Source organism: Psittacula echo, assembly GCF_963264785.1.
Source record: "Psittacula echo genome assembly, chromosome: 4".
Taxonomy (NCBI): Eukaryota; Metazoa; Chordata; class Aves; order Psittaciformes; family Psittacidae; genus Psittacula; species Psittacula echo.
This window is the reverse complement of record NC_137738.1, coordinates 113,595,309-113,620,296: the sequence shown is the minus strand read 5'-3', so window position 1 is coordinate 113,620,296 and position 24,988 is coordinate 113,595,309. Positions and strand designations below refer to the sequence as shown.

General features: G+C 44.8%; 1 protein-coding gene across 1 annotated transcript; it reads right to left on the bottom strand.

Annotated features, from left to right (window-relative positions):
* Positions 1-1,771: 1,771 nt before the first annotated feature.
* BFSP1 (beaded filament structural protein 1) lies at positions 1,772-19,062 on the bottom strand (the record flags this gene model as incomplete). Its single annotated transcript, XM_080615847.1, has 8 exons — positions 1,772-2,712; positions 4,594-4,679; positions 6,039-6,259; positions 7,668-7,775; positions 8,379-8,471; positions 9,284-9,379; positions 12,824-12,884; positions 18,692-19,062. The coding sequence occupies 8 exons, from the start codon at positions 19,060-19,062 to the stop codon at positions 1,772-1,774; spliced, it is 1,977 nt and encodes a 658-aa protein (XP_080471973.1).
* Positions 19,063-24,988: the final 5,926 nt, after the last annotated feature.

The following is a 24,988-nucleotide window of genomic DNA, read 5'->3' as shown; positions in this document are numbered from 1 at the left end:
TGTTGCTGCCTTGCCATTGACTGCAGTTTTGTATTACACTGACCATTAAGTTCTCTGTATTGCAGTGAAATCAGATGTGGGGGATATACCTGGTACTGTCTAGGTACCACTTTAATCTATTTACACCTTGATTTGTGACAGAGCTATTAAACAGCCTTCTGCTTGCTGCAGCTGGCTTTATTTCCCCCTTGCAGTAGTCAAAACCTGCTTTCAGCAGCAGTTCTGAGCAGCTCACGGGTTGCAGCGTGCCTACGGGTCGATAAATTCCTTCTCTGCGGTTATTTACACTGTTAATTAATTAAACTGGAAAGCAGCACAGCCACGTCTGATGTCAGCTCCCACAGCATATAAACTGAACAGCATCAGCAAAAAATCCTGAATAAAAATGTGCCTATGTGGGTTCCCTGGTTCAGAGAAGGTGCCACTTTAAGCAGACATAACAGTCACAGCACAGATGCTACACCTGCATTGGAACTCACTATTGGAAAAGCCCAATACAGTATTGAAGGAAAGTCCTGGGAGACGTGAGGAGGGAATCCTGAAGCTCAAGCACATCAGCTCAAACTGTGTTTAGCCGCTTCCTCCGCAGCTGATGGGAGTCATCAGCTGGAAGGAAAAGGCTAAAACTGAGAATTGGGATGTGGGAAGGAACCTACTAAAGCACTTCAGTCTGTACCTCGCTTCAGCGGGAGTACTTGTGCGCCTGAAGTCAAGCCAAGGCCTAAATACTGCATCAGCACTTTAAGCAGTGCTCAGTAGTTACACAAGTGAAGGATCCATTTTCCTTGCTTTTAAACTTCCCTGAGGTGAAGGTGTCTGGAAGAGGTCAGGGCAGAAGCATTGCTTGTTGCTTCCCCAGGGATGTGGGAAGGCATTGCTTGTTCCAGCAACCCCAAGGAATTCCATTGGACTGCAATAGGATCCCATGGCAGTATTTATTAAACTGTAAAATGCTGCTGATTGAGAAAATACTTAAAAAATACCAAAACACATGGGGGGTAGAGTCGGCTGCAGTCTGTGTTCATGAATACCTTAGTTGTGATGGCGAAGGACGAGTAATGAATGGCTTTAGTTTCTCTATAAGGGTCAGCCCCCACTTTAGTGGAATTTCCAGTTTTATTCTGAGAAGATACGCAGTAAGATTATGTCAAATACAGAGAGTTTGTGTTTAGACCTGAAAAGAAAGGCCTGGCAAGCTCATCTCTATTGAAGTGTAAATGGGAGAGGTTTGGAGTATGTTATTTAACAGGTATCCAGCCCTTCCCCTGAAGAACTCCTGCACACCCAGTCAGTTGCTGTTCATAGCGGGGATGGTCAGTCAGTGGTAGAGGCAACACAAACCCACAGTGGGTATCTTCAGTAGAAGGCAAAACTTTTATTAAATGAACCAGATGTCACAAGTTAACATTTGCAGCTGTCAGAGATGGGGAATCATAAGGCAGCTATAGGAGCAGCAGAGGAATACGTAGATTTGTCCCGGATCCTGTGGACAGCCAGGCAGCAATTTAATAATAACCATGTTAATTACTTTCAACGTGTCCTAATCATGAAAATCAGTCGCATAGGATGTGCCTATTACTTGTTGCCCTGGAGTACTCTAATGGTCATTGCACCAAAGGTGAGCCTATGTCAGACAGAACTGCCATCAAGGTATCAACCTGTTCCATACCAAACAGCAAAAATCTCACTACTGTATCATTCGGTCAGGAAAAAAAACAGTCATTTGATAGCTATGCCAGACAAGTTGACTATCGAGGGGGGGATCTGTCACTTAAGAGCCTTTGTCACCTGGTTTCTTCTTGCTTGTCTTCTCTATCATTGTCTCCACAATCATCGCTGTTTCTTCATACGTCTGAATTCTGTCGTCTGAGAACTTCTCGATGGACTCCACCACTTCCACCTTCTCGTAGCTCATGGAGCCAGGCAAGCCTGATTCCCTGAACAAAAGGCCCTGCTTATCTTCTCGGCCACATTCTGCCTCTCGAAGGACTCCTGGCTCAGTTGGGCTTATCGGGCCAGGGGTAGGAACTGCCTCAGGCTCAGAAATGTCCTGATACTTCGTGATCTGCTCAATTCTTCCTCTTGTTTTTCTGCCCCATTCAAGTATGTCTTCTTTCTCTTCCTCTTTCTGTTTTTCAGGGACTTCAAACTCTTCCCTCCTTTCACAGATAACCCCTTTTTCTGCTTCTTCAGCAGGTTCCGGTAGCTCTGGAATGGGCTCCACTTCACCACCGTTCATCACCTTCCCGTTGCCGTTGGAAACTATGATCCCTGCTGCTGATGGGACGGTGGGGGCCAAGATGCAAGGTTCTTCATAGCGTTCCTCCCCTGTTACCAGCACATAACGCCCTTTGGGATAGGCATCAGGTTTAGGCTCTACTTTCTTGTGGACTCTTATTTTCTCTTTCACAAGGTTACACAATTTACTGAAGGCTTTACTTATCTGGGCTCCATCGGGTACATCCTCTGGGCCCATTTCTTGTTCATCAAGTTCTAATTCTTCCTGCCCAGGTTCACATGTGACCGAGCCTTCGTGCCTGAACTCCAGCTGATCTTGGTCAAAACCTTCCAGAGTTCTTTCATACATTCTTTCAGGTGAAAGACCGTCGGTTATGTCTTTAGACATCAGCCCCTTTTTCCTGGCAACTTTCTTTGTCAGAGCTTTTTGTCTGGGCTTGACGCTGGTGATGTCTTGCATGGCCTGGGTGATATCTAGGGAAAAACCAAAACAGAACAAACAACAAACAGTGCTGAACACAGTCGCTGCAAATGCTGGTGCTGCCCCTCACTGCTGCAGGTGGAGAGCTGGATGAAGCAGCAAGTGTTGAGCACAGCTCCCGTTAGCGCATTAAACAGCCTCTTTTATATAGGCCCCTCGGCCAAGTAGCTGTTTAGCATTGTGGTCACCACTGCCATACAGAGTGTGAGGACAGGGAAGTGTGTGTGGTTCCCCTATCAGGCCTGCATCAATGCTCATCAGGAGCCCTCAGCGCCTGCTGCTGCAGCCGGGCTCAGTACCTTCCTCCCAGGCACAGTGGCAAGGTTTGGACCTGTTCACTGGACAAGAACCTTGTCTCCTAAAGCTGAGACTGAAGCCAAGTACCCAAAGCCTGGCAGTAGGACTAAGTGGAAACAGCTTGTCTGGCTTTTACAACTCCTATTACGGTTTAGGGATGGGAAAGAAACAACCAAAACCCCAGTTTAAAGCCTTCCTGCTGAACACAAGGTTCCTGGGTGAGTGGTCCAGCCCTGATGGGGAAGGTGAGTGTCACCACCAGCTATTCCAGTGCTTCTGGAGGCTCAACAGGGGGGCACCTCGCCACTGTGTCCCAGGGGGGCCAAGAGTGAGCCAGGCACCTCTCCTCATAGCAGTTTTGGGGATGGGCAGATGCAGGGGGGTGCATCAGGAGGGCACAGATCTGAGCAGCCTCCCCATCAGTGGTGCTGAGGAGCAGCACTTGGGCATTGCTCAGACACTGATGTTGAGCTCTAGGCGCACGCAGAGGGAACCCCTGCCCACGGGCTGTGTTCTGATCTCCTGCACTATCAGAAGCCACAGAGCCCATGGCAGCTCAGCAGGAGCACAGGCAGGCTACTGATGTCCATGTCATGAACAGCTAGAGCAGAGGAGGCAGAGGCTGGTACTGGGAATTACAGGAACATGGGGACAGAGATATTAATACGCTTTCCCCAAGGCACCTGCTCTGTCCCATGTGGCAGGTACAGTAACACAGGTGAAATGCCGTGCTCGCCTCGCAGGTAGGAAGCAGAGGTATAGCCAGAGACAGGCCAAATCCTCAGCTGGTATAAAGCAGCGCTTTGCAGTTATTTACAGCTGCTGAGGATTTGTCCTCAGGCATTATGGACTCATTCCATAAACAACTGCTACGGTTCACAGAGCAGCTAGAAAAATTACAGCTGCACTCCAAAAAAATCCCTCATTTGGCAGTTTATCTCCATTCTCAGGACAGTTTGTTATTAGTAGAACCTCAGTCAGCCTTGGATTTAATCTACAGTAAATCATCCCGTATGTTAGCACCCACAGCACCTTTCTGTAAATCAATTCCCCTCTTTGTTAAGAGCAGCCTCACTAGTTTGATCGTGGCCATTTCCTTGTCACCATGTTTATAAGCATCCTAGGTTTAACAAGCAATCCTACAACATGGAGGAAACACCATTCAGAGGAAATCATGGGAAGTAAACAGGCCCAAAGGGGTGTCCTCTGCCTGCCTGCAGCACTCAGCACCCCCTGATGCTCTTGGAACGCCACTAAAGTGTGAACCAATGACTCTCAACAAGTCAGCACAAAAACCCCAGCTCTTGCCGTAGTTTCAGGTGCCTTTTGACTGTCCTCTATTGATTGGCCTAAGCAGTAGATTGCAGAAATTAGCAAAGAAACTCTTTTGCTTGTGGTTTTGGCCTTTGACAGCTTGTCCCAAAGCCAGCTGAGCTAAGCTGAAACCACCGCATTCACTTAGCAAGCTGGAGTCAGGCTGTCACAGCTGGTGTGGGTATGGAAGACAAATGGAAAAACATCTTAAAATACAATGATACTGCTCTTGACAGACACAGGAAGACATGTCACAGGTTTACCTCTTCCCCTCGAAGCTTGAGGCTGGACAGGTCTATAGATCTGCGTGAAGAGTGTGACTGGCGTTCCTGCTATAGCAGAGTTTAACCTGCCGGAGAAGACGCGCATCGGTCAGATCTCTCCCCCTCATTTCCATCAAGAGCAAGTGAGATCATGCAAAATGAAGCATGGAGGTTAAAGAAATGTATTTCTCCATGGTGAGGAGTCAAAGAGAATGATGGGAGCATGCTTCTTGTCTGGGGAAATCCAACACAGCCACAGCACCTTTGCAGGAGTCAGGCTGGTTTCCACCAGCAGGAGACTTGGGATGCTCCAGTAGGTAAAGTACACCAGTAATTAAAATGCATAGCAACAGGTTTGTAATTTAGCACAGCGCTTTGAAAGGATGGGAAGGATTTTGGATGGGCAAACAGTCAATCCACTCTTACCAGAGGTCAGCAAGAGCTATACCTGCTGGCTGGTAAGATGAAATTTGGCAGCCATTACGAAGTTACCTGCATGTGCCTGACTTCAGAAGGGCAAGATGAAAACCGAGCAGTCTTCCTTGGAAAATATTTGAGGAATCAGGGGTTAAAAATGAAAACTGAGAGGCTGGCCTATATGCAAACCGGTTACTGTATCTGTGGCCTTTCCAGTCTGCTCTGCCAGCATGTGAGAGAACATTCTGGCGCAGTGTAAATGTGCAAGAGATGCACATTTTGGTTTTTGGCAGTTACCCTGATCAGATTCCTAACCAGAATGCAGTGTCCAGAATGAGATGCTGAGAATTGATGAAATATCTATTCCCCACATGTGAAGTTGACTATCAGTGAGTGTCCTTCCCCTGCATCTTCTGGACAACCCAGCACACCAGTTTGGCTTTGAGGGCTCTGGCTCTGCTGCCTGTTCATGCAGCTGTGAAAGCCCAGCTCCTCTCATTCCTTTTCTCATGTGAGGCTGATGGTTGACATTAGAGGGAGCCAGTGCTCCTCCTTAGGTTTAAACAACCCTTACATTACTTCTTCCATTACACCGTTTTTCAGCCCCTGCCTGAAGAACGGGTTTGCTGTGAAGAGTGCTTTGCTTTACAGGACATTTGCCCTGCCTGAGCCTCGCAAAACCAACCTGCCTGTAACACCCCATCAAGCTTTACTAAGACCCGAGCAGTGGAGAAGGTGTTTAGATTGCTTTTGTATGCTCCTGATGTCTGTGCACTGATGCCAAGACAGTGTACGGAAAGGAGACTGTGTAGAAAGAAGCAGCTCAAAATGGCTCTGACCCTTTCCTTGGAAGAGGCTTGACCAGATTTTACATCTATTTAGATTACCGACCCTGAACATGTACCAGTAAAAGGTGTGAAATGGCCATAGCTTTGGGTAGATAAGATGCCCTTAAACATACGTTTCTCAAAGGAGATAAAAGATAAAAGATCACTGTCCCCTTTGGAGAGTCCAGAAACCAGCCTTACCGGCTGTCCTCGTTCTCAATGATGCGTTTGTACCGCTCCAGCTCATTCTCCAGGGACTGCTGGTAGATCACCAGCTGGCGGCAGTCGGTTGTGTACTTCTCCAAGGTCCTCTCTGCCTCTTCTATCCCCTTCCTGAGGTTTTCAATCTGCTCGTTGTAAAGCTGAATTTCATCGTCGTAACTCTCCTGCGTGTTTTTAATTGTTTGCTCCAGCATGGTTGTCTGGTAAACAAAATTGGTGGGTGAAAGAAGCAACTCTGAAACAGTGCGAGGTGTCCCTGCCCACGGCAGGGGTGTTGGAATGAGATGATCTTAAGGTCCTTTCTAACCCAAACCATTCTGTGATTCTATGATTCAGCATCCCAGTATTTCAAGGGTAATTAAAGGCCAGACATGTTTTCTTATGATGCGTCAAGCGGCGCTGTGTTTGGTTAGTTATTCAAAACCAAAAGTTTTCCCCCGTGCACCCTAGTTTATCCCAAGGCTTCTTTTCCACAATAAGCATGATGGGATCAGCGTACATCAGGGGAACAGGGGTGTGATGTCTCCTTTCCCCCCGCCAAGACTGGCTGTTGTCCCACTGTGGGTGGCCTTGGTAAAGCAGAAAGTGTCTTACAGAGAGCAAAAGTGGGAAGCTGTGGCCAGGCAAAACCCGTTCTTCCATCTCTGTGGTCTGCAGACCAAGCATGGGAGGTTAAGGAAGGGTCTTTTTTAAAATAAGATGCCTTCCTTTTGAATTCAATTCCTTGGCTTTTTTACTCTAGCGATAAAAATAACTGCTATGCCATAAGGCTTCAACTCCAAATATTGGATAGCGCATTAACCAGGAGGTGGCGATAGGTGCCTTGACAAAACCAGGGTCAGGAGTTGCAGAGGGGATATTTGACGGTGTCGTTCTGCTCTTACTTTCCTCTGCTATTTTCAGCTCTTTACCATGATTCTTTTATCACTTCGTTGTTTACCTTTTTTCCTTCAAACAGCTTTTAAAGAGATGAGCTCACAAAGAGCTAATGGAGCGATAACTGGCTAATGGATTCTTTAATAATTGATTTATTTCTATATGTTACAGCCAAGATTTGCAAAAACCTTTTAAAAAGCCTAAATTTAGGATCTAAGTCCCTTGGCATTAGTTTGGTTATACTGCAGTGTACCAGTGGACAGGTACTACAGACCTCTTTAATGTTTGGTGCTCCTGCAGTGGTCTTGATGACCTCCCAGCAGAGCCCTGAAGGTCCCCCATCATTTTTCATGGAGCCAATTTCCAGCCTGAGCTCAGTAAGAAAGTAAGCCAGGCCAGCCCTGCGTGGCCTTTCCATTCCCAGCCTCCTACTGACTCTGTCCTGCAGGAAACCAGTTGCAATGTAGAAACCTTCTTCCACCATGTCCTCTGATAAGCAAAGACTGCTTCATTATGGCTGTGATATACCTGCAGCCCTCCCTGGCCATCTAAACCTGACAGTTCGGATCACTGAGAGAATGGGAATGAAACAGCTGAAGACAAAGATGGAAAACTAAAAGAAACACACCTCCGAGTCAACCCCATTAAAGGCCATTCAGGTTTTACCATGTGACCATAAAAAGAGCAGTGTTCATGAGCATCTTGGTTGTTTATGGCTAGCGATGGCATTACCTCGGTCTGCAGTTTGTATTTCTGCGCCTGTAGCTGGCAGAGAATGCTCTTGTATTCCTCCAGCTGGCTCTGCAGAACAGGGATCCTCCTCTCCGCTATCAGTTTTTCCTGGTTGGAAGAAAACAGCGTTGTGTACAGAAAGTATGTTTCACTCTGTTAAAAAGAGCCAAACTAAAGTCCGCTACTGGAAAGAAACTGTAAATGCAAACAGAAAACTACAGAAGGCAAATAAAAAGATGGGTATTGAACCTCAAGTAGATCCCTGTGGCATTGCTTTAGGAATAAAAGGTGTCGGTTGGCAGGACTGTGAAAGTACAGCTTATGTTGAAATTACACCCTGCAGATACAACAGTTCCTATCTTCTTCCAGCTAATAAACATTCTTGGCATAGCCACTCGTCTTGGTAGGAATCACCAAGTTTTCGTTTAGTCTGTAGCCATTTATTTGATTTACAAATATTCCCACATCTTACCACCCCTTTAGGACAAGATTTACTTTGTAGATACTCATATACCCTGCCAGCCTCAGACAGGAAGCACAACTGCTTCAACTGCCTTTAAACTAGCCATTTTTGAGGCTAATACATATGTTATAGTGTGCTTGACTAACACAATCTCTATTCTTCTGATCAGTCCAGTGTTCCAAAGCTATAATTAGCTTTTTTCTCTTTCTTACTTAGAGCAGTATGTATTTACTGAGAGCAATACTTGCCTCACATATGCCAGTGGTTATAGGGGACACACGAGGGGTTGTCTGGATGATCTGCTGCAAAACATTGACGTAGGTCTGGATTTCCATAAGGTTCTGTGGTAAAGTAAAAAACATTTAATCAGAAAATGCTATAGCAAGGTGCTCCCTTCAATATGCTCCACTTCTGGGGCTTATTCCTAGGTATTTGCATCTTTCAGAATATAAAAGCCCAGTTCATGTTCAAACTTAGTCTTGGAATGTGGTTTTAGACCTGATTTGGAGTGCATGCATGCTAACAGTTTCCTCATGCTGAAGGTACATAACAGGCATCGGCTATGTGACAATACAGTTCACAGTCTTACTGAAAAGATCCAATGCACAGGAGATTTTCAAAATGAGAACCACAGATACCTTTGCATGTGGTCCAAAAAAGTGAATCTCTTCTTTCAAAAAGAGCACAGATGGGACAGTGGCCTGATCCCAAGCCTCACAGCTCTACCAGGAAGGAGAAGGGGGCTGCATGTGTTAGAGTTGGATGCAGCGTAATAGTACAGCCACAGTACTACTGTCTGCTGATTAACTGGAATGCTCTGGTGCAGAAAATTGGATATCCCCCTTTGATGAAAGCAGTAGCTTCTTAGCATTAAATACAAGACAGCTTGACCAGCATGTTGGGTTGAATCATGATAACAGGTCAACAAATTCAAGACATTACTACAGCTGTAGGCACTGGAACCTCAGGGAGTCAGCTGGATGCTTGTAGCCACCCAGCCATCGGGCTTGGAAATATATAGTGCTGTCTTTACTCACCAAAACATAAACGAGATTTGCTTTAATTTGCCATTGGAACAGATGGTGAAGAGCAAGTCTTGACACATGTCTCTAGAAGGAAAGAGCTAAGGAAACCAGCAGATTCAGCCATTTACCTTCTTGTATCTGTCCTTTGTGGCATTAATGTCATCCTGCAGGAACTGGGACTCAATCTGCAGCTCCAGGTTGCACAGCAGCGCTTCATCAGCTTCCTGCAATGCAGAGACACGTGGCAGGGTTAGTACATATGGTTGAAGTGCCAGAATCACAGCAGCCACTTGGCCACGATGTGAGTTGCATATGTGTGAAGACCACGCATCCTGCATGGAGAATTGCAACCTATTGGGTGAAACAGAAGTATTATGAAACCCACAAACAACAGGCATCTTATTTATCGTGTTCTCCCATTGTACACACTGCTTTTCTGCACAAATATAAAGTGTGATACAGTTTGGCACTGGTACTCTCAAAATACGTTCACCATATGCTTTGTGAATGCTGGGAGCCAAGTAATAGAAGCTATGAAATACCAGTCTTTGATGCTAAAAGCTTGCAATCATGCATGAATCTTAAAACAGATCAACACGCTAAGGCATTAATTTCTCTAGTGTTTGACAGGACCCAAGGTACCCTGATGCTTTTTTGATATCCCCAGTAAAGAAGCCCTTAATAAAAAACAACAAACAGGACAGCCCAGAGTATTTTCACTCCTTTTGGCGTAAAATACCAGAAATGTTGGAGTCATTTCTGCAAATAAAAATGACAGATGAGCAAGGCTAAAAAAAAAACAAACACCTTGCTGCAGAAGTTTCTAATACATTGTGATTTGTGAGGATGAAAGTTCATCATGACCAATTAATTCAGAGGACAAGGTGTATGACTAGCAATCATGAGCTCAAAGTATGTTGAGTGGCACTGATATTTAAACCCAGTGAAATCTCCATTTCTGTTCAAAAGTCAATTCATTTTTTCTCTGTGTTATTTCATTTAATACAAATCGTTGAGTATCAAATAATTTCTGTGGAACATTGCAATCTATTTTACAAATATACAAGTGTGGGGAGAACTGCTTTATTTTTCTACTTACAGCATGCCTTCTTGATTGGGTTTACCATTAAATAACACTAATATAGCACTTTCGAGTTCATGATTGCTAGTCATACACTGATGTGCCAGTCATACACTGATGTGCCATTACCAGCTGTAAAAATGCCTCAGTGAATGGATCACAGGTTGTAAATAAACTACTGAATTCTAGGGGTGCAGCACATGGCTCTTAGATGGGGATTTTTCCTTTCCCACGTGCACAGCATGTGCTATCCCAAGAATGTGTGGATGTTAGCTGTCTCATTGTGCTGCTGAGCCTCCCTGCCAGAGACCTCTCCATCAGTCTCTCTGCTTTGTGAGACAGTGGCTAATTCAGAAACATCCAAACCAGCACATTCAGAGCCAGTCAGCAGAAATGCCGCTGCTTTTCTGCACTCCTCTGTCCTGCTATTGACAGGAAGATCAGCAGCATAATAGCCATGTTGGGAGGTCTGGGAAAGAGCCAAACCCCCCCCCCCCCCCCAGCCTCTAGATAATACTGATAAGCAAATATTTCTGCGTGTAATAAGCAAAAGCAGTGCTCAGCTTGCCAAATATTCCTTCAAAGGGGAAAAATACTTATGCTTTTATTCCCTGCCTTCCAATAGACCAGCCTCACTGATGGTGCTGTACATCAGAACAGTGCAGTGCCTACACGTTTTCTTCTGAACCTTGCAGTATTTGCTATTCAATCAACTTCAGAAAAACCCATTCTGCTTTAGGTGCTGATTCCGGAGCGATGATCCATGTGCTGAATCAGCATTTTCATTTACCATGGAAGAGAAATCGCTTAGAACTTTCCAGAAACAGTGTTTGCTGATTTTTCAATAGGTTCCCCAACTGCTGGAAAAGGGATGAGTTTATATCCGCACATGCAGGTTTCAGGCTATGTCTTGAGCACCTGTACAGAAAATCAGATGTGTTCCTTTCTCATTTGGTGCCCCAATGCAAGGAGCTGCTGCAACAGAGATAGCCCAGACACAACCTGGGATAATAACATCCCCCACAGCTTAAGATCTTGTCAGCTTTGCCTGGGGTTGCCAAATCAATTCACTTTCTTTTAGCTGCAGATTGGCTGAGAGGAACTGTGAAGATGGACCCACCAGCTCCAGCTACCGCTTACAAAGTATTTGCCTCCACAAATAGTTTTGAAGACCTTGCAGGGTGTCCAAGAACCCTGTTAGCACACTGGAAAATAGCAATGGTGCAGGGTATCTAGAGCTTACTGGAGATAGCAATGCTAAAATGCACATTTTCTTACATAAAAAACATGCGCATCGTTGACATGACAGCGCTCAAGCAAAACAGTTCCTGCCATATGTAGCAGGGAAATACAAAATATCTCTATTTGATTCACTGTAATTGTTTCCCAATACCAAAGATGAAGGGTAAGCTGTGAAAAATAGATCTGGGAACAGACGTAATACAATTTTCTTCACTCAGACGAAAACTAGTAGCAATAAAGGATGAATCAGGCTTTCTCAGTTTCACAGACCTGGCTTGGAAGCTTCCTAAATATGGTAGTAAACTCTATCTTTTCTCTGGGTTTATCATTATCGTGATGATGATCATCATCATTTCTTTTCCCATGGCATTAGTTCAGGAAATTGTGGCTTGATAGAAACATTCCTCATGTTTCACCGCAAAAGGTACAAATCCAAGGGGGTGGATGTGTATTTTCTTTTGTTTGGAAACTTAATGGAAAGTGGAGGGTCTGTCCTAGGAAGGGCTGACCATATCCTGCAAGGGACTGAGGAGCCTTGAGACACACCAGACTTCAGGATTTAGACATAATCAGCATTATCTCATGCCACAATATTAGTACTAAGTATACTCTAATACAGTAGCTATATTAAAACAAAAGGGGCATGGAGAAGGTATTTAGCAACAAACGTTTTCTCTGGTCATATTTCAGACCCTTAGATACATGTATTGCCTGCATGGTAGGACTAACAAATAGGCTTTTCCTATCTCTGGCTTTTCCTAAACTCCTACTCTGAGTGTAGACTCCAACTCACTCAGAAAGAAATTGCCTTCCAAGTTAGAAAAGACCAAAAAACAAGAGTCCTAGCAGAGTTAAAAAGAGTTATTAAAGGCCCGTAAACATGCTCCAGATCTTCAGCAAGTGTGAATTTGCATATTAGATGCGAAAGAAGCAACACGTATGACAACTCCAGGTCCCGAAATGTACGCAGGAGCTATTTACTGGTGCTCCAAAAGGAGTGTTACTCAGGAGGTCCTCCTAGTTCTTGGTCTTACTGACAAATTAATGAAGCCCTGAGCTCATCTGAGGCTGTGGGCTGCAGATGACATGGTGCTACACAACCAAAATCAGCAGGACTGTACAGAGCAGGGTGCTACACAGTGTGTATGTACACACTGAGGCTCAGCCATTTGCACAAAGCTCAGGGAGGCAAATGAAGGGGAAGAAGAACTTTTCATCAGTGCATAATGACAAGAAATGTTGTGGTCTGACATTTTATCTTCCCACTGCTTATTCTAAACAGCTTGCTGTTGTAAATGAACTTAAAGAAATAAAGACCTTTCCTTTTCCATTTTTCCAGGCTTACCTTATTAAGGCGTTCAAGGGTTTCTTTTAGCTTCTGCTGGTATTCACGTTCATTTCTATACCTGCAAACAGAACAAAGGAGACGAAGTTCAATGGTTCATCCTTCTGCAAACTGCATTTTTATTTGCACCCTCATGCACAATACATGCTTCACACTAAAGCAGAATACGAACCTTGAAAGGGACAAAAAGATTTATTTATGCATTAGCATTGCTTTTTTTTTTGGTCCAGATGCTGAGAGTAATTCCAGGATTTACTAACGTCTTGTCCTCAATTTATGTAGCAGAAGACAACTGAATGCCATGTATTTGCTATCACTTTTTCACAGAAAGCCCAAGAATAGATTATTTGCAATAAAACTGTGTTTGATTAGCATTGGACTGCAGTAACAGCCATTCATCAGTGGTTACCATGTGAGTATTTGCTACACTGGCAAATTAGCATTTAATTACAGAGCACTTGGTTTTCTATTCAACCTGTTGTTGTTCAGTAAGCATTTTCATGACAGACACATTAAACACAAAGATTGCAATTTCACATATTGATTGTGTATGATTAATGATGTATTAGGATGCTTTGATGGATCAAGCTTTGTGTCCTCTTTGATATAGCAATCATACCTCTTTGATATAGCAATCATATTTTAACCTGGTCAAAATCATATGAGAGTCTTAGTAAGACTGCATTTAGCCTGTTCATATACCTTTATAACATTTGTAACTGTTCATATACATTTATAAAAAGTCCACAAGTGCATAATGTGCATGTTCGTGTACTAAGTGAACAATGGATGTATATTGGGTTTATCTTTGAGGAAAAAGCACATTCTTTGAGAATTAGGGCTCTGTACTTGTCTGTTAGAATTATCTTCAAGAAAAACCTTTTAGCTGCAGAGTACAAAACTTCCTAATTGTTGATTATTAATGTTTATTCCTTTACCGAAATAAACTGTATATAAAATGTTTAACAGGAGATACGGTTTAACGAGACTCCATTAAAAAAACCCCACACAAACAGCCAGATCTTATAGTACGAGGTAATGAGGCTTTGCCATCAGTGGTGAACAAGTGGCTCATCAAACTGCATCTGCTGCCAGTGTCAAAGTATATAAGTGGTGTCTATTGCAGTTTATCCCTTTGCTTTCCCCAAAATAATAGAGATACAGAGATATAAACAGCAGGCATTTTCTTAATTTCTACAAGAAACCCTCATGGTGGGTGGCAAGTGAAGTCTGGTGGTGAATGTCCTTCATTTGCAGTACAAGCAATGGACATCAACACAGCACAATCCTCACCAGAATCCAGAACTGAACATACATAAAAGCTCTTCTCACCTACTCAAGTAGCTTTAGGGCTGCAATAGACCTCTTTGGACTGCTTAGGGAAAAGGGGGAAAGGAAACAGAGTGGAGGGGGCTGCCAGGCTCAGAGAAGGCAGATCAGAGCTTTGAAGGTTCCTTTCGCCTCTCTTACTGCCCCAACAGAGAAATGCTAACCTAATAGATTTAGAGATATCTGTTAAACCCTTTACACCCTCCCCACAGCCTGGGACACCAGCCTGATGAGAGCATTGGGCATGCAGGAGGGAATCCCATGACTAAGCTTGTTTCTCCACCTGGCCCTTGTTTTTTGGCCCCTGCTTTTGCTGCAGTGCAAGGACTGGCTCCCCTCCAAAGAGAAAATTGTCACAATACATCCTAGCAATCCTCAATGTCCAGGTAATCAATTTGGTGTCAGCCCCATGTCTTTAATATGAAGATAAATGCTGCCTCTCTGTTGAACCCTTCTGAACTCTTCCAGCAAGTTATGAAGCCTCTTGGCTTACCATTAGCCAAGGTTAAACTTTTCTACTACATTTTTCCTCTTCACTTTTCCTGAGGCACTTTGTTAACCTTTTCTCAACAGAGACAGCAGTAATTTCGGTGCCAAAGAGAACACAAACTGCAAAAAATGGTCCTGCAAAGATGACAGACAGGCCAGTAATAGTTGTGGTTTATACCCTAGAAGCTAGGATTAAGGGCTGTGCTCTGCTGATTTATAAACAGGTCAGTTGGTACCTGCATTACCAAGAAGCTGCTATTAAGCAGCTGAGAGCTACAGGGCAAGATTTTGACGGTCTGGAGAGGGGGAGGAGGGCAGGCAGGACCTCCTTAACTGCAGCTGCAGCAGAATAAAGATCTCCCTATCACCAGAGGAGCAGCAGCACAAACAACCCCTGCAGACAGGAACTGAAATAGCTTTACCAGTGGAGTCCCAACTGCTGCTCATACCTCAGCTATTGTGTTTTCCTGCTTGGTTTTGTTTCCTCTCACAGGTGTTGAGTCTCCACTGTGGCCCCAAAGGGTATCACATCATCAGAGCATCACCACACGGTGCAGCTTGGAGAACACAGTGCCAATTTCAGTGTCTAGTGACTTCCAGGGAATCATCTGCCATGCAAACCCCACAAGACTGGCACTGAATGAATTTTAAATGAAACAATCGATTTGCAAAACTTTTAATTTTTGAAGTTAATTAATCCTGTTCAGTCAAGGGCGCTAAAATGTGGATTTCAGCATTCTTTCCTCATATCAGAGAGAGAAATGCAGTCCTTTTCCACAGCCAGATGCAATGTTGCTATAATAATGATGCTAAATAAAATTAGCATGATTAGTATTTTTATCAGATGCATCCAAACAATTCCTAATAATGCTTTTTTTTTTGCAGCTTCAAGTGAAAGAATTCTCTGCTGATACAGAGTCTGAATTACTCATGTTAATGTGAAAAGCTATAAATAGAACTACAGAGGATTAAAAAACAAGTTGTAACGCAAGATCTACTTTTCAGTGGTTCATGCACATTCAATTGTATAGACCTGGTAATCCCAGGCCCTGGTGTGTTCAAATGCAGCTTTTAAAGGTCTACTTACATAAATGCAGTTTTAAAGGTTTACTCATAGATGCAAATCTATTTACCAAAGTGTGAATGTGAGTGAAAGAGTCGGTTGTAAAATTCTTTGCACTAGTGAAGGACACACACTTCTGTCAATTAATTGGTACACAGTGCTCCACTGAAACACTGTGTGCCAAAAGCGATGCTTTATGCTTCAGACGAAGCCAGAAACCACACTGCCTGCTGCAGGCTGAGTACAGACCCAGGTGGGAGAGCAAGTCTTCAGCACAGGAATGTTTCTGGTTTCAAGAGCATGGCAAGACCCTAACACAGCAGAGAACATTATTCCTCCCGTATTTTGTTTAGAGAGCTTTACTTGTAGGTTTAAATGGCTGAAATCATAGCCATCAGGTTGGCTTTGAGCTAGAAAGACAATGAGAAGGCAGAGTACACATTGTCAGAGCACTGGCCTTGTTTTAACTCCTGCAATTCAAACCCCAATAAATTCTTTTCAGATGCTAAAGAAACTTTTGTGTCTGTCTTCAGGTCAAATTCAGCAGCTCACAAGAGAAAAAAACACAAAACCAAAATTCACTTCTTGATGTAAAACAGGGGCAACTTGGTTAAAAATCGGCCACAGCCCTTCCATTGCAATGGCCCTGTGTATCTTTCACGTTCAAATTGCAACTTGTTGGTTTGGATATAGTAGAGGTTTCCTTTTTACTTTTGTTTATGGCTGTTGAGTGAACATTCCATAACTGTATGACAAGGCACCTCCTATTTATTTTCTAAGAAGTCACTAAGTACCGCTGCAACAGGTCCTAAATCTCACTTTCAGAAAGCACAGCCCCCTCTCTGGGTGTTCTTCCCCTCCAGGATTTGCCTGCTGCTGGCGAACTATACAGGCAGTTGATCCACAGACAGCTCAGGTGGATGCAGGAATCTATGAACAGGTTGCCAGGACAAGCTAAATGTTTCTGGCCAGTTTTTCTAATTCTTTTCTTGCCAGTTTTCCTTGCAAGCTGTTGAAATCAAAGGAGGAATTGTGTGTTTTGCTGTACTGATTCTTCGCCTGCCTGAGGCACTCCAGACAGAGATAACACAGTTCTGCCCAGCTCTATCACAGCGTTAAACGTTTCTATACAGCTGGCACACTAATATACAGGTAGGCTTTGGAGTACTGAGTTTACTAATAAAAACATATGAGCAAGTATCAGAGTCAACAGCTAAATTATAGCATTGCCTGTAAAAACCCCTGCCTAATCAGGATCTTGTAACTCACTGGCACTGAGTTAAGGCATTGTGGACATCTGACCATTTCCAGCATTAAGCCTCAGTGCAGCTGGGTGGGCAATTCTCTGCTGTCAGATGAGAGAGACCAGGGCTTGGTATTTCTATAGCTGTGTTGTAGCTCACAGCCTCCACGAGCTGTTTGTGTGGCAGCCCACTGAATTGGGTTGGAAATCTTACTTCTTTTAGATTAGCGTTTTTTTTAGCTGGCTCATTTTCTTAATTCAAATGTCAGGTGGCTCCAGGAATAGCAGTGGCAGCACAGCGTATCAGACAGTGTGCAGGGCTGAGGAGGGCAGGCTGTTAGGACTGTACAGCTACAGATATCAGTGTATCATCAGACCATGCCCTGAAGACACAGATGGCCTCGATGTCAATTATGTCACATCTGTTTTTGGGCTCTTTCCAGCTGAAAAATGCTTGGAGACAGAAAAGGGAAATATTATCAGCCTTACACATTCTAGTCCAGAGAAGGGGGGAATCAGTGGAAGATCAGACTGAAAAATCATGTGGTTTGGGCAACAAGAGACATAAAGGCTGTGATGGAGACAAGGGATGAAATCTTGAGGCCCTTCTATTTCTACACAGCAGGATAATGCTCAGATGATTCACCTCCTGCCTTAATAGAAGTGTTTCTGGTAAGTGTGGTGAGCATTGCCTGGGAGTGGCTGCACAAATTTGTTGAAAATATTTCATTTTTCCCCTTCCCATCACTGTCAGTGTGAAGTGTTTCTAAGCTAAAGCGTGTTATATGGAGTTCACCCTCACCCTTCAGCAGGGAGGATGAAAAGCTCCCCTTCAGCCTCCATGCTGCTGCCAAATTTTCCTGGCTGAACTAGCCAAGACAGATGTTTAAGGGGAAAAAACCCTGGCCAATAAGTAACAAGAAGCCAAGATCCTTCTCTCTTGCGAGCAGTCCTTTTATGAGCAATACTCACCAAGTCTCATTGTGTAATTAATTAAGCAACATGGCCAAAACTGGCTGTTGCTGAAGGGAAGGAACTAGATGCATCAGGAGCCACTCATATGGCTCAGCTCCCAGGGCTCCTGCTCTGTGATTTACGGTGCAACTGAGGTTAAGAAGTTAGGAGAAACTTATTCTTACAGCTATTGCTTTAGTAGCAGAAGATTAAATAGTGGGATGCAAGGAAGAAGAGAAGGGTAATTAGATTTTTTCCTGGTATAAAATTTGCTTATTTACTGTCTTTTCATCTCACATCTGTAGTGGCTGGACACCCAGGTATCTCACAATGTCTGTAAATAGGAGTTTCTCAGAGACGTCCCACACATTTCAGGACATACTTGGGGTTGTGTAACTCTGCACTGCTCAGACACAAGACATGCTTTGAGTTGTTTGGTTTCTAACTCGGTTATTCCCTCTTGGCAGCCCAGAGCACGATCCTGCTAAAGCTTATGAGTAATAGCAAACAATGTGTGCCATGGCGAGGACCCACTGCCGTGGAATGGAGAGCAGTTGCCTGTCTAGTAGCAGTGAGACCATGGAATGCAGAGCTGGCACTCCCGAAGTCCAGTCACCTTGCTTTTCACCATGGGCTTACTACATGCCATCCCCAGCTACAAGTCTGATACACAAGGAGAGGCATCACCTGTGTGTGCACAAGTAGAGGTGGCGACACCAAACCTATCCTTACTACAAAGATTAACCATGGAAACAATACCACCGTATGTTCCTCCATTTGTAAGCCTTACTTGTTGCGGTACTCATCGAGCATGCGCTGGGCGTCCTTCTCCTCCCGCTCCAGCTTGGCTCGGTCGGACGCCAGCTCCCGCATTCGCTGCCGGTTGAACTCGATCTGTCCAGCAAAGGCTTCATCCAATCCCACCAGCTCATCCATGCGCTGGAAGGTCTCCAGCTGCTTGCGCAGGATGGTGTTGCGCTGCTCCAGCACGCGTGCCCGGTTGATGTAGCTGGCAAAGCGCTCGTTGAGCTCCTGCAGGTTCTCCAGGCCCCGGGCTTGGGCCAAACTGTCGAATTCGGGGGAGCCTCGTAGCTCATCGTAGGCATCCGACCGCTCGTACTTCTCCTTGCGCACCTCGCGAAGGAAGCTGCTCCTGTACATGGCTTCGGGGGGGCTGTGTGGTGCCGGGTTCCCCTCTTGCGTGCCTGCCTGCCTCTCCAGTTTGGATCTGAATTACGGCTGGGGTGTTTGAGGAGGAAGAACTGATCATAATCACCCCCCCAGATGATAAGGATTTGTCTCCAGGGCGGTTTGTGGCACTAAAGGCATCATCTGCAGCAGTGAACTAAATAAATCCCTATGGCCCCGCCTTGGGGCTGCCTCTCCCGGCGTCAGCATTTCGGAGGAGCAGCGGGTACGGGAGGGTGAGGGGCTTTTCTTTTCCAGGGTTGCAATTGTGTATGGCCAGAATAAAAGAGAACAGCATCCAGCTTTCACCGGGCGGATTAAAGCATTACCCATGGACAACAAAACGAGAGCTTTGCAGTTTCGGAGGCTGAGCTCAAAGCCTTTCGGGCTCTGCTGGGGGGAGAGCTTTGTCCCATAGTGGTGTCCCCAGGGCTATGAGCAGAGGCCTTCTGCTGAGCCAGGATTTCGGTGTGAACAGATGGCAGCGCTTGATTTTTGTTGTTTGACAATTTTGCAATCATTTAGGATGAGGGGATGGTGTATAAAAGTCAATGTGACTCCTGCTCCAAGTCTGAGATTTGGTTCCCCGATTCCCACTTCACACTTCTTCATGTCAGCCTTTTCTGCAGGTGATTTCTAACCACATCAAAGTTGCAGTGGTACTAAAAGCCCCAAGCTTAACAAGACCCTGTTGGGAAGCTGGTTTCCTTGAGGATAGCTAAGTGCCCTGTCTTTTCGTGACTTAGAATCATAGAATAGTTAGGGTTGGAAAGGACCTTAAGATCATCCAGTTCCAACCCCCCTGCCATGGGCAGGGACACCTCACACTAAACCATGCCACCCAAGACTTTGTCCAACCTGGCCTTGAACACTGCCAAGGATGGAGCATTCACAACTTCCCTGGGCAACCCATTCCAGTGCCTCATCACCCTCTCAGTAAAGAATTTCTTCCTTAGATCCAATCTAAACTTCCCCTGTTCAAGTTTGAACCCGTTACCCCTTGTCCTGTCACTACAGTCCCTCATGAATAGTCCATCCCCAGCATCCTTGTAGGCCCCCTTCAGATACTGGAAGGCTGCTCTGAGGTCTCCACGCAGCCTTCTCTTCACCAGGCTGAACAGCCCCAACTTTCTCAGCCTGTCTCCATACAGGAGGTGCTCCAGTCCCCTGATCATCCTCGTGGCCTCCTCTGGACTTGTTCCAACAGTTCCGTGTCCTTTTTATGTTGAGGACACCAGAACTGCACACAATACTCCAAGTGAGGTCTCACGAGAGCAGAGTAGAGGGGCAGGATCACCTCCTTCGACCTGCTGGTCACACTCCTCTTGATGCAGCCCAGGATACGGTTGCTTTCTGGGCTGCGAGCGCACACTGAAGCCGGCTCATGTTCATTTTCTCATCGACCAACACCCCCAAGTCCTTCTCTGCAGGGCTGCTCTGAATCTCTTCTCTGCCCAACCTGTAGCTGTGGTGGACATACTGTACCATTGGGAACTGCTGTCCTTCCTTCCTTATTTTCCTTCACTCACACTGTAATGGAGCCTCAAGCGCTGCTGTTCCCTAAGAGGCTTTAATTTCAGTGGAAGTGATGGATGTATTTCCTCTATTACTTTTTTACCAGTCTTTCCCGTTGCAAAATGCTGTTTGTTGGGCCTGTTCTTCCGGAAGCACATCTATTCGCTCAGCTGAAAAGGCCCAATACGAAGACAGTCCATATTCAGATCTCTGTTATGAATTAATGTATGTAAAAGTCACTGTTTTATCTTTTAATGGACAATTCTTGTATGAATGTTTAAATTACATGTACTGGAACCTTAATGGAGAGTGGCCTTACTGATGGCAAGTGCAGAGGTGAAGAAAGAAGCTGGGTGCTCAGGAGACTCTAAAGTTTGGGTCTGTGTTATTGAGTCTGAATCAGAAGGGAAAAAGAAGCTAGTTAGAAGCTTTCTGCATCTTTCCTGATCTGCTTCAGATTATTTGCAAGTGCAATGGGGAAAGATCAAGTGATCTTTCAGAAAACCTAAGTAGGGTTTGCAGACACATTGCGCAGCTCCACAGGCAGCCTCTGAACTACATAAACAGCAGAACTAGAGTACATTCTTTAGGAATTTTGGAGATCTTTATACAGTGATGTATGTGAAACTGCTGCTTTCCATGCTGCTCAAACCTGTTGGCATTGTAGCTCTTTGGCTGGACAAGCCTGCGCAGCTGAACAATGTAGCTGAGCTTTTTACAAAGTTAGTCTTCCAGAAGAGATCAGAAAATAGATTTTGCTGGATTGTGGGCGATGTATTTTCATGGCAAGAGTGTTTTAGGCTTTAGATAGCCTTTCAGTGCAAAAATAGACTACGCTAGTACTGTCCCATCCCTCCGAGGCTGGAAGCAGCAGTAGCTCCCATGCACCTTAACTGCTTAGGGAATAACATGAAAATATCTGCATAGGCCTCTCAGCAGCACTCTGTCCATAAACAGAGTGGTCTGCCTGCAGGGCAACCATTCCAGAGCCAATTATTGTTGCTAGAATTTATCCTATGTTTCCCACTAGGAAAATCTGAGTTTGCTAAAGCATGTTTTGCTATTACAACCATTTCTCTAAGGTGGGATTCCTGACTCCAAGATCTCACCTGGTGCCGCTTCCTCTGCTGACTTGCTAAAAAACTTTACTAAAGCAAGCTACCACGACAAGCAACTTCTTGTGAATGAAGCTCTGACTTTCAGTTGCGTGGCTTAAGAAAACCGCCTGGCCTCCAGCCTGCTCATGTGCAGCAAACCAGAATGGGACAGGCTGAAAAGAAACAGTTTGGCCTAGACTGCAACTGCTATTCTTCTTTTTCAAACAGATAACATCAAAAACAGCAGAGAAAAATCAATCTGCTCCTGTTATGCACCAAATTATTTGGCTCATCTAATGGACCACCAAGGTAAATTTTTTACCAAGGGCTCCTGCACACTGTTTCCAATTTAGAGACAGCTCTAAAGAACCAAACAAAGACTGAGAAGTTATCTACATGCACATTAATGAAGCGTCTGATAGAGTGCTGGAAGCTTTTAGATTTAAATCAGTGAGCGTGTATATAAACCCACTTCTATACAAAACATATCTTTAACTTAATGCCTGCAGTATAAGGAAGAAGGAACAGAAAGAAACAATTTGTATCTTTCTCTCTTTGTCCTCAGAGTATGTGTGACTTGTTTTGAGAACAAAGTCTGAAGGCTGTCTGTTTGCAGTTTAAATGCACTACGTGATACATCATCACTGCCCCAGAATGGGTGTTTACCTACCACTATAAGCTGAATAAATCCCTGGTACAAAAGGGTGGTTTGATTTTCTTTGATTGCTGGTATTGCTATGAACTCCTTTGCAGACTAAGTTGGCTCTATCCCGTATGTACAATATGAGTATATTTTAACAGTGCTGTCAACCTGCTTCTAGTCACAGAATCACAGAATGGTTTGGGTTGGAAAGGACCTTAAGACCATCTAGGTCCAACCCCCTCGACATGGGCAAGGGCACCTCACGCTAGACAATGTCACTCAAGGCTCTGCCAGCCTGGCCCTGAACACTGCCAGGGATGGAGCATTCGCAACTTCCCTGGGCAATCCGTTCCAGTGCCTCACCACCTTCACAGTAAAGAACTTCTTCCTCATATCTAACTTGAACTTCCTCTGTTTTAGTTTAAACCCATCACCCCTGGTCCTATCTCTACAGTCCCCGATGAAGAGTCCCTCTCCAACGTCTTTACTCTTCACTGCTTGGCTAAGCCAACACAAGGACCTCACTTGGAGTATTGTGTGCAGTTCTGGTGTCCTCAACATAAAAAGGACATGGAACTGTTGGAACAAGTCCAGAGGAGGCCACGAGGATGATCAGGGGACTGGAGCACCTCCCGTATGAAGAGAGGCTGAGAAAGTTGGGACTGTTCAGCCTGGAGAAGAGAAGGCTGCGTGGAGACCTCAGAGCAGCCTTCCAGTATCTGAAGGGGGCCTACAAGGATGCTGGGGAGGGACTCTTCATCAGGGACTGTAGTGACAGGACAAGGGGTAACGGGTTCAAACTTAAACAGGGGAAGTTTAGATTGGATCTAAGGAAGAAATTCTTTACTGAGAGGGTGATGAGGCACTGGAATGGGTTGCCCAGGGAAGTTGTGAATGCTCCATCCCTGACGATGTTCAAGGCCAGGTTGGATGAGGCCTTGGGTGACATGGTTTAGTGTGAGGTGTCCCTGCCCATGGCAGGGGAGTTGGAACTGGATGATCTTAAGGTCTTTTCCAACCCTAACTATTCTATGATTCTATGCTAAATCAAAACAACTAACAAAACAAAACAACAACAAAATAATCCACGTGAAACCCTATCTTCCTACTAAGAAAAGGCCCAGCCCTACCTATGGTCGGCCAGGCTGGCAGCTGAGCTTGTGCTGGCCATGGCTGCGAGGCAGCCCTGAGGCTCCTGTACTCTCCTTACCCGAGAGGCTTCCTGCTCTGCACCTTTCCTCATGGGGAAGACCCTTTTGACATCGGTGAGTGAAGACAAGGTAAGAGTCAAAACAGATCTCCACAGACAGCCTGCTCAGGGTTTTCAAATTAACAATCCAAGCTCAGTATTTTCCCTGTAATAACATGATTGATAGCTTGTTAGTATGTCTATTTAGCTGCTATGAAATGATCACAGACAACGGTGGGCCTCTACTGGTACAGTCGAGCTGAGGCACTTTGTTCACCATTGCTGTCTTTTGAAGTTACTTTATTCAGAGCCTGATGCTATAGCCCAGAGCTTACTGTTCCTGTAGTCCAGAACAAAACTTCAGAGAATAATGTGCTAACGAAGTGCATCACAAGCATTTTGTGGCAAGGTCTCATTAGATGGAAATAGAGGTTATCTTTCATTTTGAGAACGGATGCTCAAAAGCCACATCCAAGTACATCACGTCTCATGGCTGAAAAGAGCTGCTGTGAAGGTGTTCAAAGCAGAACTTCATTGTGAATATGACCAGTGAGGAAGATGAAATGAATTTGTGCTGATTAGCTTTAACAAAGACTCAAAGGATCATACATTCAAATATGAAAGAATCCAGCACAGGGAAAAAAGGGTTTGCTGGTTTTTTCTTTTCTATGTCCATAGTGAGCAGGATGAACAGGACAAGAAATAATGAGTTTAAATTCTACAGTGTAAGATATGAATGAGTTATGAGGAAAGTAGTTTAACTGTTCTTCTAATGAAGCATAGGAAATAGGTTTGCAAAATCTCAGTCCCTGAAGCACTTCAACATAGACTAAGCAAACATCCCAGGACTGAAGAATACTTTGTTCATCCTACCTTAGAAGTAGAAAAGTTTACTGATGACTGTCAACATACTACACATGGGGCCCTTCTGGCCTCTGAGTGCCCCCAGGGCCCTGGCAATGATTTCTGAGGTCTTACCCAATCCTATGAGATCCATACCCTCCCCCTTCTTTAGGAACTTTGCATCCAGCCTTTGTATTTGCTTTAGAAATTATCTTCAGGTGAGTGATTTCCATATAATGCATCACAGCTGGATGCTAAATGCACCCTGCTTTTTGGACTTCCCCCCGCTAGAGGTATTCCTACCCCTCCAGGCAATACCATAAAGGTCAGGGCCCAAAGGTGAGTTTTAACTGTAATGCTATGCTGCTTTTCACAAAATACATGATTAAGTACCACCAGAGGGCTGTAGTCCTACAGCAGGAGTAGGCTGTGGGTTGGAGATTCAGTACCAAACGCACCGGTTCCCAACATAAGTTACACCATTGACTCTTGGTCACAGAGAATTTGCTCTGCAGTATGAAACAAGCTGGGGTTTGTCCTTACTGCGATAGAAGATGTGCTGCAACAAGCCGTGGCTTCTGCTCAAGGGGACCCAACTCTGGCGGGGTTGTT